General features: G+C 46.4%; 1 protein-coding gene, 1 long non-coding RNA gene and 1 pseudogene across 6 annotated transcripts; 2 read left to right on the top strand and 1 right to left on the bottom strand.

The window, feature by feature from the left end:
• Positions 1-407: 407 nt before the first annotated feature.
• Positions 408-2,942, bottom strand: LOC120651550 (peroxidase N-like). Its single transcript, XM_039929071.1, has 4 exons — positions 2,519-2,942; positions 2,245-2,427; positions 1,248-1,413; positions 408-1,039 (listed from the first exon to the last, which is right to left on the bottom strand). Exons 1-4 carry the CDS (start codon positions 2,735-2,737, stop codon positions 630-632), a joined length of 978 nt encoding a protein of 325 aa, XP_039785005.1. The 5' UTR covers positions 2,738-2,942; the 3' UTR covers positions 408-629.
• Positions 2,943-4,564: 1,622 nt separating this feature from the next.
• Positions 4,565-7,721, top strand: LOC120652989 (annotated as a pseudogene).
• Positions 7,722-11,678: 3,957 nt separating this feature from the next.
• LOC120696859 lies at positions 11,679-14,753 on the top strand. Of its 5 annotated transcripts, none has more exons than XR_005684309.1 (5): positions 11,679-12,123; positions 12,230-12,311; positions 12,486-12,603; positions 12,686-13,339; positions 14,306-14,753. It is a non-coding gene; the product is annotated as an uncharacterized LOC120696859 (long non-coding RNA). The 5 variants fall into 5 exon arrangements; XR_005684307.1 differs by having other exon boundaries at positions 11,680-12,123; positions 12,230-12,296; XR_005684310.1 differs by having other exon boundaries at positions 11,690-12,123; positions 12,209-12,311.
• Positions 14,754-15,108: the final 355 nt, after the last annotated feature.

Genomic DNA, 15,108 nt, shown 5'->3' with positions numbered 1-15,108 from the left:
CAGATGAGGGTATGAAAGCATGCGCCGCATGTATAGCAGGCCGTAGGCGGGCCGATGTCCGTCGTGCGGTCGTGGGCAGGCGCGATCGATCGCCTGATAAACTTTGTCAATAGAAAAGCACGCTAGTCGCTTAAAAAACGCGCTAGTGTTTGTGCTCCTCTCACCCTTGTCCGCCATGACTGGGCTATTAGAGCTCAAGCCGGGCAGCAGCTCAGGCCATTGTTCTTGAATCCGAGAGGAAACGGGAGAGAGAGAGAGGAGGACGAGGGGGTTCCATTTTGGTGACTCAGGGTATGGTGGTGTGGAAGGTGGTCGGTGTTATGGATGTGGATAGCTGGAAAGGAAAAGATAATAGAATTGGAGGGATTTGGGAGGAAGAATAGATACAATTCAGAGGTTATCTTCTTCATCGATGCCTTCCTCAGGCAAGCACTCAAGTATTGTAGCAGTACATAGATGGTCTCAGGCCCAATAATATATCTCACCGGTCTATAGCCTATTGGTCTGAAACATACACAACGGCCCATGGCAGTCCTATTACTTACCTAGGTCATGAGTTCACTCACTTTCTCATTTTTTTCGCGACCGTGCCTAAGCACGTTTTCACTAAGAGACTCATCACTTCCTCATTAGTTGACAACCCTGCAATTCTTGCGGATCTCCCCTTCCGGGCCCGTGAGCGGGATGTTCCCCATCTTGATCATGGACCACCAGAAATCGCAGAAAAACTGATACCCGTCGTCGCTGTAGATCTGCACGAGATCCTTTGTGTTGGCAATGCCTTCCGGGCTGGAAAATAGGCCCTGGTCGGAGGACAGGAGGCCCTTCTTGTGGAGGAGGTTCTGGTAGTAGTTGTTGTCGAACACGTCGGCGGAGCTGACATCGAGGGCGGTGGTTTGGTTATCACCGCCTGCGCAGAGGCTCTGAAGGCTGTCGGCAAGGCTGGCATCAAGCGTCGGATCGACTGAATCCGTGGCCGAGAAGTTGGACAAGCGGTTGCTGAACAGCGCGCACCTGGCTCGGCCGATCGTGTGGGCTCCTGTCCATTTTCAGGTTCAGAGCATCATGTGAGTTCTGCAGAATCTTAACACAAGCAGATCATGACAAACTTAATGTACAACTGATATAATTCTTATAATCGTTTCTGAGTGGGCTAGAACGTTCAGAGAGCTAACTAGAGCTATATCTGTGGACTAGCTCTGAAACATGTACCCGTAAGTAGAAGTAGCTCATTAGATTTACTTTACCTGACAAGACCACAACATCGGTCGTGTTCAGGCCGACGGCGTTGAACTTCTGAATAATTGAGTCGATCGGTTCAAATGGTGCGGGCAAGCCATTGTCAGCTCCAGATTGATTGGCCACCAGCCCGTCTTTTCTTCCCAGAAGAACGTCCCAATAAGGCCCTCCACTCTGAAGAACAAAAATCAGTACACGTCACTCACAGCCCTGTTGCAGACTTAGTGGTTCGTTTGACGAAACTGAATGTTCCGACTGACTGGAGAGTGTGGGCAAGATGAAGCTTACAAGGGGCCAGCTAATCATAGCGCGCGCGTTAGGAGGGTTTGCAGCGCGCGATTTCGGACAGCAGGGTAATTTCCCTTTTTGGAAAGATTTTTTCTCCACAATTTTTTCTACAAAGTTATAATTTCTAAATACAACTTTCGCGTATAACTTTTTACACACATCTTCTAAAAGATAAATTTGCATCGTAACTTTACGATACATACAACTTTGGCATATAATTCTTTCTTAACGACTCTTTGAGAAATATTTTTTAGCACAACTTTTACGATATATACAATTTTAATGCATAAATTTTTTTTCAGATAATTATGGAGCATAATATTTTAGCATAACTTGTAGGATGTTATCTATATTGGGAAGATTTCTCGTACAATTTTTTTACACACAAGTTCATCATATAACTTTTTACACACAAAATTCATCATAAAACTTTTGAGTACGATTCTCAGTATACTTATTTAGTATGATTTTTATAAAAAAATTATCAAGAGAACTTCATCACATAATAGAACGTAAAAAGAGAAAACTTGAAAAGAAAAAAAATGATAGCACTTGCACGTGTAACAGGGAAAAAATAGAAATAAAAAAGGAAAACAACGGAATACATGGGTAGTCAGTAGTCATGTGGGTGCGTGGAGACAGCTGCATCGTGGCTGTCGCGCCGCGCGCTAGGAGGCGTGGTAGCGCGCGATTGTAGAATTAGCTTCTCGAGCTTACAAAGAGTACTCCATAGCTGGCTGCAAGGGCTACAATGTCAGCGCATGACACCACCTCGGGGCAGACGCTCTCGAGATCAGCCTTTATCGCGTCGATAACCTCGTACCCTCTGACTGAGTTCAGGTTGGGCTGTGCAAACTTCTCGCCATCACTGCCGTCCAAAAGGATTGAACCGTCACATCCCTGCATATATAAAGTTTACAACACTTCATTAGCTGAGAAATTACCAGAGACTTAAGAGTTCAGACATGTAGAAGCCAGTCAAGGCAGTTACATTGACAAAGCAGTCATGGAAATGGAGCCTAAGGAGGGAGGCGCCCATCCTCATCTCAGCCCTCATGGCAGCGAACACATGCTGCTGCACAATAGTGTACAAATGAGGACACGTTTCGTCGTAAAAATCAGAGGTGAGCTGACATCTCACACCCTGGTTGCCGAGGCACAGTGCAAGAACTGAAAATACAAGCAGCAACCGGGAGTAAGCGTGTTCCATGTCTTACTCGGTTACTCGTCTACACACTATCCTGGGCTTGCACACTGCACAGTTTCTTGCCAAGTTCTTATAGGCCATAAAAGTGATCCATCAGGGAATATACTACCTCAGGTAGCGTGATAGTGGGCGGCTGCGCATGCAGTGGTTTACTGGTTTCCTGAGGTGACAAAGATTGCTAAAGAAAGATTGGTCTGCACTACAACCGGAAGACGGCATGCTGCTGGGCTATTGGAGCACTAGCACAATGCGGATTTGGTGAGCGCAGCGGCAGCTGCCCCCCCCCCCCCCCCCCCTCAGCCGTCTCCGGGTCTGCCGCCGCCGCCATCCTCCTCTAAGCCCGACGGGCATGTCACCCAGAAACCCGAACTCCCTAAGCTCCGCCGCCAACCCGGCCGCCAGCGACCTCGCCGGCGACCACCCCGCCCACCAACCACCCCTGGATGGCACGGCACGAATCTTGGCGCAATTGATCGGGAGTCCAGAGGGAGGACAGGAGTCGCTGCGCTCATCAGAATGTTAACGAGTTCTAGCATGGGCTCGATGATCTTTTTCTCGTCTTTTCTGATTCTAAATGTTGAAGTCACTAGTGTAATGGTGCTGCACTTAGCAGCATGCTTCCCAGTGCCTTTTGTCTCAAGTCCAAAGTGGTAGTGGAGATTCAACCAATTCAATCAGGAAATTCTAATGTAATGCATACGCATGTGGTTTCCTGTGGGATTTAAAGTTTCAGATGATGTTTCCTATCCTAGTTGCAAAGGCGCTGTGAGTTGGCTCTGCATTATCAGTTGATTGCTGTACAGGGAAATCATGCAACTCAACCGATTTGTAACGCACGAGTCAGAGATAACCATTTGGTCTGAATGCTATCCTAATGGATAAGCATTGCAGTGAACGATAGGTCCAATCTGAACATACAAACTGGAAGGCGCGTCGCACTAGCCCACTAGAACATCTACACACAACTCTGGCCTCATCACCTCCGGTTTTGGGGTGTTGGATTTACGTTGATGGTGATAGGGTCCACCACCCCCAGTTCTGGACTCGTCACACAAAAAAAAAAAGGTGCGCTCACGCTGGCCGTGCTGTTCGCACCACACGCCTGCGCCGTGCCGACCGTGCCCTGGCCGCACTCGCCGCGCCGCGCCTGTGCCGTGCCCTGGCTGCCGCGCCGCGCGCACTGGCTGCGCTTGCTGCGACGAAAAACAGGGCCGACTGGAGACGGGGGAGAAGGGCGGCGACACCAACAAGGGACAGCCAGATCTGGTCAAGCAGATCCTGCGAGGAGGAGGTCAGATCCAGCCCCGGCGGCCGGCGGTGGAGCATGTCCAACTAGGCATGGAGCGGCGCGCCACCACCGCTATCGCACAGCTGCAGCCAGACATCGCGCGTAGCCACATCCTGCGCTGGTTTCAAGGAGGAGGGAAGAGGGAGGCTGGAGATGGGGATGGGAGGGAGGAGAGGGGACATTGGGGGAGAGGAGATGGAGATGGAAGGGGAGAGTGGAAGAGTGGTGGGGGACAGGATAAGGATCGAGCTAGGAGGAAAAAAAACTAAGGACAGGAGTGCAAGAGAGAGAGAGAAGTAAAAAGTAGAGTAGTGATGAAGACATCTCCGCCGTGTGGTAATGCGACCCCGCAGTCACTACTACAATATTCTTTTCCAAGGCGGGCGGAATTGGTTTTTCGAGGCGGGCTATCCGGTCCGCCTCGCCCTCTACACCACAGTAAATCTTTGATTTACTGAGGCGGATCATTTGCCCGCCTCCGTTAATCATAGAGAAAAAATAAAAAGAAGGAAAACCCATGGACGGGCCCGCCAAGCCCAGCCATGGGCGGCGGCCGCCAGGGCGCGTCCTCTGCCGGCAAGCTCGTCGGATCCACGATCCCCGAGGCCCGATCCGCGAGCCCCGTGGCCGGATCTAGAGTTGGAGATGGTGGAGAGGAGGAAGCTCATGCTGTCGCCGATCCCCTGCGCCGCTGGCCCTGCGCGAGGCCATGGGGGAGGAGGCCGAGGCCTTGCCCTCCTCGCCGCTAGTTCGCCGCGCCTGTGCTGTGGGGGAGGAGGGCGAGGCCGAGCCTCCGCACCGCTGGGGGACGAGGGCGAGGCACGGACGCCGCCGCGCTTCCGCCACACGGGGAGGGGGAGGAGGGCGAGCCTCCTCGCCGCACCACCGTAGCACGTAGGTAGAGGGGCGCTACCCCAGCCTGCCACCCTCCACCCGCTTGCGCATCCGCGCGCCGCCGTCAGCGGCCCGGCCGCCGCCGCTACCGGCGCAGGGGAGGAGAGGAGAGGGAGAGAGAGAGAGAGAGAGAGAGAGAGAGAGAGAGAGAGAGAGGCAGTGCGGGATGGGGTGAGGGAGGAATAGAGTCAAGGTAGTGGGCTTGGGTTAGGGTTGCATTTTGTTATATAGTGACCAGCGATAATGGGCTGTGGGCTGGGCCTGATTTTTTGAGGTGCACGCCTTATACATATCCACCTCTGTAAATGATTAATTGAGGTAGTTTTTTTACTGCCTCGGTTTAAAACAACCGCCTTGGATAACTTATTTTTGCGAGGCGTTTTTGGCAACCGCCTCGGTTAATAGAAAAGGACCGCCTCGTTAATGCCAGGCATTAACGGCGATTATTTTCATTGTCCACCTCCGAGGCCTTTCTAAAGCGTCTCAGTTAATCTAATTTTGTAGAATTGTAGTGTGTGATGCTCACACATAACCACATCATATTGCCCTCACTCGGCATCACTGCCGGATCGTAATACGAACCGGCGGTGATGTGCACCATCCCCATAGACTAGCATCCTCAGCTCACACCAAACCGGCGGATTGGTAAGGCATTTGCGATGATGGTTAATGGCAGGAAAACAAATTGCACAGCACGTTAATTCCGAACTTGCAATTGTTACTTTTTTATAAACCAAGAAGTACGTGACTTCTGAGGCCTTGTTTGGTTCCAAATAAGTCACCTACTAGTCAGGTGACTTAAAACTAGTGACTTATAAGTCAGAGGTGTTTGGTTGTTAAGTGACTTAAAAGATGTGGGCCCCATGCAAAAAAGGGGGACTTATAAGTTTTAAGTTGGGGTGGAGTTCCTTAAAACTTATAAGTTGAGGTGACTTATAAGTTAGGGTTGTTTGTAGGGCTGGATATCGAGCCAGCTCGGCTCGTTATAGCTCGGCTCGTTAATAAGCTGGCTCGGCTCGGCTCGTTTTACAAACGAGCCAGGATACCAGCTCGGCTCGGCTCGGCTCGCTAAAGAGCTCGAGCCAGCTCGTTTGGCTCGCGAGCCAAACCCCAAAAACACATTTCAGGGATATTTTAGAACTCGAGCTCGGCTCCGGTGCTCCTCTCCTCTACCCCATCGGCGGTGGCGGCAGGAAGCGGCGCAGGGCGGCGCCGGCCAGCCGCGTGCGCAGGGCAGTGGGCGAACATAGGAACAGGGCGGGGGCGGGGGCGCTGCTGGCTGCTGACCTGCTGTGCAGAGCGGGTGCTGCCGCGTGCGCTGCGCAGGCAGAGGGGTAGGGCGCAGGGCGGCGGGCGGCAGCAGTCACGGGGCACGACAGGGCGGCGGTAGGCACCACAGGGCGCGGGCGGCGGCTGGGAATCGGGACTCGGAAGGAGCGGAAAGGGCGAAGAGAAGACCGTGCATGAGTGCGTGACTTGCTTGACTGCCTGGTGTGGTGGACTGGTGGTGGACCGTGGATGGTTAAGGTTTCACGGTTTGGGCTGGGCCGAGTTGCAAGGGAGGTGTGGATATATGGGTGGAGTCAATTTTAGTTGTTTGTTTGTGATTTAATTTGGCTTGATATGGCTCGCGAGCAGCTTGCGAGCCAGCTCGAGCTGGCTCGATATAAATTGAGCTGGCTTGTTATAAAACGAGCTGGCTCATTATAAAACGAGTCGAGCTCGAGCCGAGCTATTAACGAGCGAGTCGAGCGAGCTAGCGAGTTACGAGTTTTTCGTCCATCCCTAGTTGTTTGGCAAATTAAGTCACTTTTTAGCTTATAAGTAGGTGACTTATTTGGAACCAAACAGGCCCTGAGATAGCTCACTTTATCTTGAGTATCACCTTATATAGTTTGGATCAAGAAAAGAATTTTCTGTTTACTTTTCAATTGGGACTGGAGGGGTGGCTGTGTGGGGCTTAAATTCTTGTAGATGAGTATGGATAATAGTTTCGGTTTGGTTTGTCTTACGCACTAATTAGCTTGTCTCCCAGAGATTCTGATCAGGTTTTTATATTAGTTGTTTAACGCACTAATTAGCTTGTCCCCCAAAGATTCTGATCAGGTCTTTATATTAGTTGTTGATAGTTTCGTTATTACAACCTTATTTTTTTATGTCAAAGACAAAAAGCTACGTACAAATTCTCATTAGATCTCAGTTGTTCTTAACAGCAATGGCTATTCATTTAAGTCTTCGGGTAGCACCACCAGATCTTCAACAAGGTGGAAATTCTCGTATTTTGTATGTACATGTTTCTGCGGCTCGGATGAGTATAGTTAGTTGTAACGAGACAACTATAAACAGTTCCTTGTTTCCATTAACAAAACATCCCCTTTTTCTTTGCTCTTCCAGAACCGGTACAGAAATTGGTGTCTTTTCTACTTTGTTTACGTTAGTGACTGGGGGGTTCCGGAGAAGGCCTATGTGGGTACCTCACGGGTGTGAGATGCTCGTTTAATAACTTTTGTATTCATCTTGTTTCTTATTTACCTGGGTGCACTGCGTTTCCAAAAGCTTCCTGTCGAATCGGCTCATGCTGGACCGATTGATATACCAATAATAAAGTCTCCAGTCAACAGGTGGAATACATCGCATCAACCTGGGAGCATTAGCCGATCTGGTACATCAATACATGTTCCTATATGTGTTGAACATGTGTACAATCAATATTGGACTTTAGTTGTAATTGGTAGGTTAGGGATAGAGTTTGGGTTGTACTTTGTATCTCTAGGCCTCATAAATATGAGAGCACTACTGTTGTAGCAGAGAGACGACTTGGCTCGGCGAGGCGGCAGTGGAGCCTGGATGTTGATGTAACTGCTATTTACGGGAAGGAGTGCTCGTAGTCATGCTCTGAGGATGTAGGCACATCGCCGAACCTCGTTAAAAACATTGTGCCTCACTGTCTAGTTTTATGTGATCTTATAATTTAGTTTTACATTCCTGAGTTATCGCTTCCACGCTCACTACTACAAAAATGATTTGTAGCAACAACTAAAATTTTTTAGGGGTGGACCAAAAAGTCGCCCGTTCCTACAAAGCGCGGATATTGTGCAACTAAGCCGCCCCTAAAAATAATATTTGTAGGGGCGGTTCACCCCCTCAGCCGACCTTGAAAATGAATGCGATTTTTAGGGGCGGGTGGGGGTGAGCCGCCTATGTGGATAAAGGGAATGGCATATCAACTCCCCCAGCTAGCTACAACTTGACACGTGATGCGAAGAAGGCAATGTGCAAGAGCTTAAGAGGGATCAAAGTCCCGAGTCGTTTCACATCGAACATATGGAAACTAGTCTCGATGGAAGATCTGTCACTATGCGGCCATAACTGTCGTGATTGCCATGTGTTGCTGACGTTGTTCTCCCTATTGCAATCAGAGCGATCAAGCCAGTATATATAAAGATGGTAATCATTCGATCGTGTTACTTCTTCAATAGGATTTCACAAAAGGTGAACAACGAAGCTGAGTTGCAGGATCCTAAAGAATTCATTGGGGAGAATATGACGCGGCTGGAGATGTGCTTCCCTTCGGAGTTTTTTGACATAACCGAACACCTAATGATTCACATGGTCGATCAGATACGGGCACTTGGTCCACTTTACCTACATGAAATGTGGACATATGAGCGTTTTATGTCCATCCTCAACCGGTACGTATTAAATCGTGCTCATCCTAAGGGGTCCATGATATAGGGATACAGTATTGAGGAAGTCATCGAGTCTTGCCTAGGTTACCTAAAGGATAACATGTCTCTTATTTTGCTTATTCCATGATTTTTGGGGCGGTTGGAAGGTGTAGGCACAGTTAGGAGAAAAATCTTCATCAACAAAGATTTCAAAAATGTGCAACAAGCACATTATAGCATCTTGCAGCACTGTTGACGCTCAGTAACGACCAATTCTAGGTGTCAACTTGATCAAAAAATCATAAGAGTTTGCATTTGTTACACGCATTATCTAACAAATAAATCCTAAAACACAATTTATCCCTAGAGAATTGCAAGTTCTATTTTCAAGCTAATTTACAGGTTGCAGGTACACTTTGGTCCATGGTAAAATCACAAATAAAATAAAAACACAAGTTCAGGCTCAATTGGACCAAGTATAGCCCAAAAACCAAAGCAAATACACTAAAAACAGGCCAAACATCGGTGTTAGGACAAGAGGAGGCCCAGGACAGCCCAACCCCCAGCAGTCGGGGGCGGTTGGCACCACTGGGTGGCCGGCTGTGGTCGGCCAATGGTCCAGTGGGCCCCACCGCCTTCAACTGGCCACGTGGAGGTGCCCCATAGGCTCATTATGTCGGTTCTAGGAGCAGTAGCTGCAGAAGACGCCCCTACTGGCCGTGGCTCCCTCTATAAATATGAGGGGAGGGGTGAGAATGGAGAAAACACACACACACACACATCCCAAGTTCAACTCACTTGTTGCATTAGCTCTATAGGTTAGTGGAGTTTAGGAGAAGTCTAGTAGTTATCGAGTCCTCGGAGTTGCTCGGAAGTTCTGATATGGGTTCTTCCCTAGCTCTCTCGTGTAATTCTCGATCGTTTTTAATAAATTTAGACTATGGTTATCAATATCTGTTTGAAGTATATTCTGAGTTATCATACATATGTTTCGTGATCTGGTTGTATTATCTCATTCGATGCTTGCATTGTATGATCGCCATATGCTTACGAACTCATGACATTCTCTCCCCCTTAAGCCACAGTTTGCCCTCAAACTGTGTACTGAGTTAAGTTCATGACAATATTTCTTCATCTAGAAAGTCTTGAACGGTCACAACCATGTTCTGTAAATATGATCTCTAGACTCTAGAGTTGGCAGTTGATGTCCCTAGAAATCTGCCTTGCGCTGTTTGCCACGTTTTTTTTTCTTGTATTGTCCAAAGGATATATGAATATTGTCAGTTGTATTCCCTCAACCAACCCATTATCAACACCATTAGAACCCTTAGGATTAATCTGAAGGAGCTTTGGCCTGATATACTAGCATGAAGCAGTAACATGGTAGTATTATATTGTCAGGTCTCATTTGACGACAGACACAACAAACAACTGAAACAACCAAAGCATTCTACTGTCAAACTGGATCCCCTTCTGTAACAATCATAGCACCAGCATGTAGTAGTAGTAATAGTAGCCGAGGAATTTCCAAACTGCTGCAATCGCAAAGCATACTTTTCAAGAAAAATAAGCCAGCACAATGGCTGCTCCAACCTCTAAATAGTGACAAGAACTGTAGCAGAACTAAATGACTGAACAAGAGCACATTGTTGGCACAATTGATTTCCATCTGAATAAGTATACTCAACTGAATATCTCAACAATGAGAGCCCATAACCTAACACCATTTTTCTATTGTAGAGATAAAGGTAGCTGAGGCCACTGAACAACTGCAATATGGCTGTGTTCACTTCCAAAATTTCTCTCTCCAAACTTCATTATTCACATATCACATTAAATCTTTTACCTCATGCATGGAGCATTAAATGTAGATAAATAAAAAACTAATTGTATAGTTTTGATGTACACGATGAGACAAATCTTTTGAGCCTAGTTAGGTCATGGTAAGACAACAATCACCACAAACAAACGAAAAGTGCTACAGTGTGCTACAGTGTCGGATGTGACTCTTTTTACCACTATTTTACGGATCTATCACACAGCCTATGTGACATTTTGTAGCGTCATCACCAGGATTGTCAATTCTGGAAACAGTGCCAAAAATGCTTGTTGACGCCTTATTAGTGTCTAAAGTACAGCCTTAATTCTATCAAAACTTTTGATTAACTTGCAAAATAAAAGTTTAAGTAATTGGTTAAGAATTGTTTTTTGGAGCCTCATAAAAAATATTTGGAAAAGGTTTCAACCACGATTGGTCTGTTCGACCAAGTGCTGTCAGAGTCAAGACTCCGGCCCCCATTCTTTGGTGGGATATGTTGCTTAGGTTGTGTTTAATTCGTAAAAAAGTTCGGATTTTGGTACTATAGTACATTTCGTTGTTATTTGATAATTAATGTCTAATTATAAACTAATTAGGTTTAAAAGATTCATCTCGAATGAAAACAGTTATACTGTGTAATTAGTTATTTTTTAAACTGCATTTAATGTTCCATATATGTGTCTAAAGATTCGATGTGACGGATACTATAGAAAACTTTTTTAGAACTAAACAGGGCCTTAATAGACATGTTGGGTTTGGGCCCGGTGGAGTCCTCTGCTAGACCGGCCACGACCTTTCTTGCCTGACCGGCAGGGTTGCCCATGAATCCTATCCATCTTGTGCAAGAAATTTTTTTAAACATCTTCCAATATTTGAAATCCGTGCAAATATTTCATGCAAGTATTTCTCAGGGTTCGATCTAAACGCGTTTGTTCCGCATGGGTACTAGAAGGAGCAACCGTTGGAGAGAGGTCACGTGGATAGTGAGCTGTGCACGTGTCGGACCCTAGTAGGTGCAGGTGGTTTTGGATTTCAAACTTAAAATATGTTTTCTCTCAAAGGGTGAATTTATTTTTGAATTTATTTAAACTGTTGTGTTCCCATGAATTAATGCAACATAATGAGATTTAATATGTAGTAGCTCTATTTAGTACCCTGCTATGAAATAAGGTATTTCGTACCCGAGCCCACCCGGCGCGCCGGCTCCGACTCCGATTCCCCCCATGCCGCATCGGTTTTTTTCCCTCCCCAGTCGCCGCACCGGTTTCCTTCCGCGTCCCCCACCCACCACCCCACACCCCCTGTGGTGCCCGAAGCAGTTTTCTTCCCCCCAGCTCGCCATTCGTTTTCCGACGCCGCTCCGCCGTTCATCCTGTCGTTCCCCAGCTTGCGATTCGTTTCCCGACGCCGCTCCGCCGATCCGGGGACTGGCGCCGCCCACCGCCAGTTGCTTGCCAGCCCCTGCGTTCCCGACACTGCCGTTGCCCTCACCATCGACCAGGAGAGCAGCGCCGCGCCCCTGCCGCCACCGTTGCCCTCGTCGTCGATCTCGCGTCACACCCGGCAACAAGCTTCCCCCCAGCCCCCGCCCGATCCGGCGCCTGACTTCCCGACCATGGAGGCCCCGAGCTTGTATCCTGTCGGCAGTTTTCCATCTTCCCATCCTGATCTCACCTCGGTTCGGAGATAGATTCATGGCATTGAAGATTGGCGGTGCCAGGTTCGTAGCTTTTTCCCCTGCGCCAGCGTCCAATTTCGTCGCCAGATCGACTTCCTAGGTGTGTCGACTTCTAATCGAACTTCAGGTTGTTCTTACGCGACTGCAGGTTCCTATCTTTTTCCTTTGCCGTGGATTTGACTGGATAAATGAGATGTGAAGCCCTCCTGTGCAAGGTTATTCTTTTTCAGGTTCATTTTTCTGTTTGATTTTGTCTAGTTTCAAGGGGATCTTATGATTTGTGAAGTTAGTAGCGCAAATTTGGCTGTAGGTAGTTGCAATTGCTTTGTTGTGTGCTCTTTAACCCATTCCCCCCTTTGATTCCTGAAAGTTTGATTTATTTAATATTCGATTTTGTTATCCAGGATGAATTCTCGAAGAAGATTAATGCACGTGATTCATATCAATGCTAGGAGGGTGGTCTTTGAGAGCTCCACGAGGTGTTTGTGGTTCCCCTCCATGATCAGGGAGGGCTGGTTGCAGGTGACGCGACGTCTCAGCTGCCTGAATCCGTTCCCCACCCTTTTTGTACCAATGCAGGATATTTACGTTTTTCTTGTACCAGGGATGTCAAAGTCAGAAGAATGGTGGGAAATGTTGTACTAGACTTAATATTAGGTGCAACCCTGGAGATGTGGTATTCAGAATTCAATTGCTCAATCCTGATCAGTATGTGACCATCGAGGCTCTCGGTTTTGGTCACCTGGATGGAAGCAGAAGATTCAGGACCTGCAGGAGGAGATACTGAAGGGACGATCGGACAACCTTAGCTGCGCCCTTCTTCATGATTCTTTTGAACTGGTTTTTGTTCCCCACAAGTAGCTATAGCATTGATTTGAGCCACATCAAAAGGGCGCATCCTGAAACTTTCTGTGGAATAGACTGGGCCCAAGCTGTATTCAATGATATTCAGTTTGCAGTTTGTAGATGGCAAACAATTGTCCCAAACAATTTATGGCTGTGCTTGTCTCCTGATCTGAAGTTTTCTCCGGACCGAATTAGGTGCAGGGATAGAACCGATATGTACAGCTTCCTACCAGTTAATCGTTCTTCAAATTTGATTGCTAGTCCAAATATTTAGATTTTTTTCCTTTTTGTATCTGATGAACTCATATTGGATTGTGAATTGCAGTTTAAGACCTGGGCAAGCACTTGTTACGTTGCAGCTAATAGTGCACTGGATGAATTTTGCAAATGGACATGAAGTGCATCAGAGAAGGTAAGGTCATTCCACCAGTTGTAAGTGCCTGCATTATCTTACTAAGGTTCATTAATATTTGTTATATTCCGTATGGTTACAGAATCCCTGTCTATGCCATATCCACGAGCTCCCTAACTAATTGACTGGAAATAAGCTAGTATAGTATATATAAAAGAACATGTTGTCTCTGTTATTGCAGCCCTGATATTATTGATTAGTTCAGTTAAAGTCCCTTGCTGGTTATGACATCCTGATAAATTTTCTTTTCCTCACACACTTGACACAAAGGTTAGTGCATATTGACTTGTTGACTGCAGTAGTCTTAATTGAACTGGTCCACCTGGATTATCGATAATCAGTTCATCCTGAGTCGGAGATTCAGATAGACTTCTCTGCAATTCTGCAGTTCATTGATGAGGTGACCTCTGGTTCTGAGCTTAGACGCGAGTCAGATGTCATGTATAGCAGATTATAAAGTTTTGATTGGGTGTACAACATCATAGGGTGTCCTGGTGCTGATTCTTGTGGTGACGAGCTTCCATATACACTCTTAGCACATGTCTTTGCTACTGACCAACTGATGTTTCACTTGATACTGAATTTTTCTTTAGGGAAACTGTTCAACTGAAACTGATTAGGATTTACCAATATTGGTATATAATCCCATCATGGGTATTCTAATGGTAGATTATAGATTTACCCATTGTCAACAGCATCCACTTATGAAACTGTATCCGAATGAACCATGCCATGAGAGGAGGCTATGAGCATACTAACTATAGCAGATTGTAGAAATAGAGTCAATGAAAAATGAACTTGTGCTCTGTGTTTATGAATGCAATCATTTACAAATGTTCTGAAGCTGGACTTGAAAGCAGTGTGGTTCGTGATACTACTTTTTGCCTAGCTATATATATTATTTTGGTTGATTTCTTTACAAAGACCTGTTTGTTCTTTTGCTAATTGATATTGGATATCTCGCAGGTGACAGTCTAGTGGTGAAGGCTTGCTCAAGACATGGGCACAACCAATAGCATCTCAAACTCTGTGGCTAGGAAAGGCTTAAATAGGCGCTTCTGTTTTGTGGCATTGAGGCAACACAAGGACATTGAGTCAAATCATGAATTATTATATTGTTGTATGGTAAAGAGTCTTTCACTTCGGTTGATAGGAATTCCAGTGGTTGAGTTCTGGGAAATTGATTTGCGAAGTCCAGTCAAGAGCATCTAGGTGGGGATGTAAAGTACATGGGCCTGGTATCCATATCCGCCAGTAGCATAGTGCACATTTTTCCTTGTGACGAATCCAGTATTTGGTGCAACAGATATTCGCTGTCTGATCATACTAGCCAACTTTTCCTGTAACATTTATTTCACTATTTACTGTCTCGTCAATTTAGTAAAGCATAAACATTTCTGTTTTGGAATGTAAATCATTCGGCCATGTGCAGAATGATAAAGAGCAGCGCCTTCCTACAGAAAAAGGCTTTGAGTTCAATCACAAATACTCTGCTTTTTAGTTACAGGGCATTTTTTAAATCACAAAATCAAAGAATTTTGATCATAAAAATTTGCAGTTCAGTTTGGTAGAAAAAAGAATAACAAACTTGATCTGAAGGTTTTAAAAGGAAAAATATACTTCTTCGTATAATTGCATATTATAAATGAATGTCCACCTAATTGTGTAGTGCGGAGCGTGGACAAATGTGACATAGGCTCTACCAATACTTGCTGGGCCCACCACTTGGCAACTATCGCCATTCGTGCGAATCGAACAAGCAGGTTGGC

The sequence above is a fragment of the Panicum virgatum genome, chromosome 1K, assembly GCF_016808335.1.
Source record: "Panicum virgatum strain AP13 chromosome 1K, P.virgatum_v5, whole genome shotgun sequence".
NCBI lineage: Eukaryota > Viridiplantae > Streptophyta > Magnoliopsida > Poales > Poaceae > Panicum > Panicum virgatum.
Note: the sequence above shows the minus strand (reverse complement) of the source record. Positions and strands in the feature narration are given on the sequence as shown.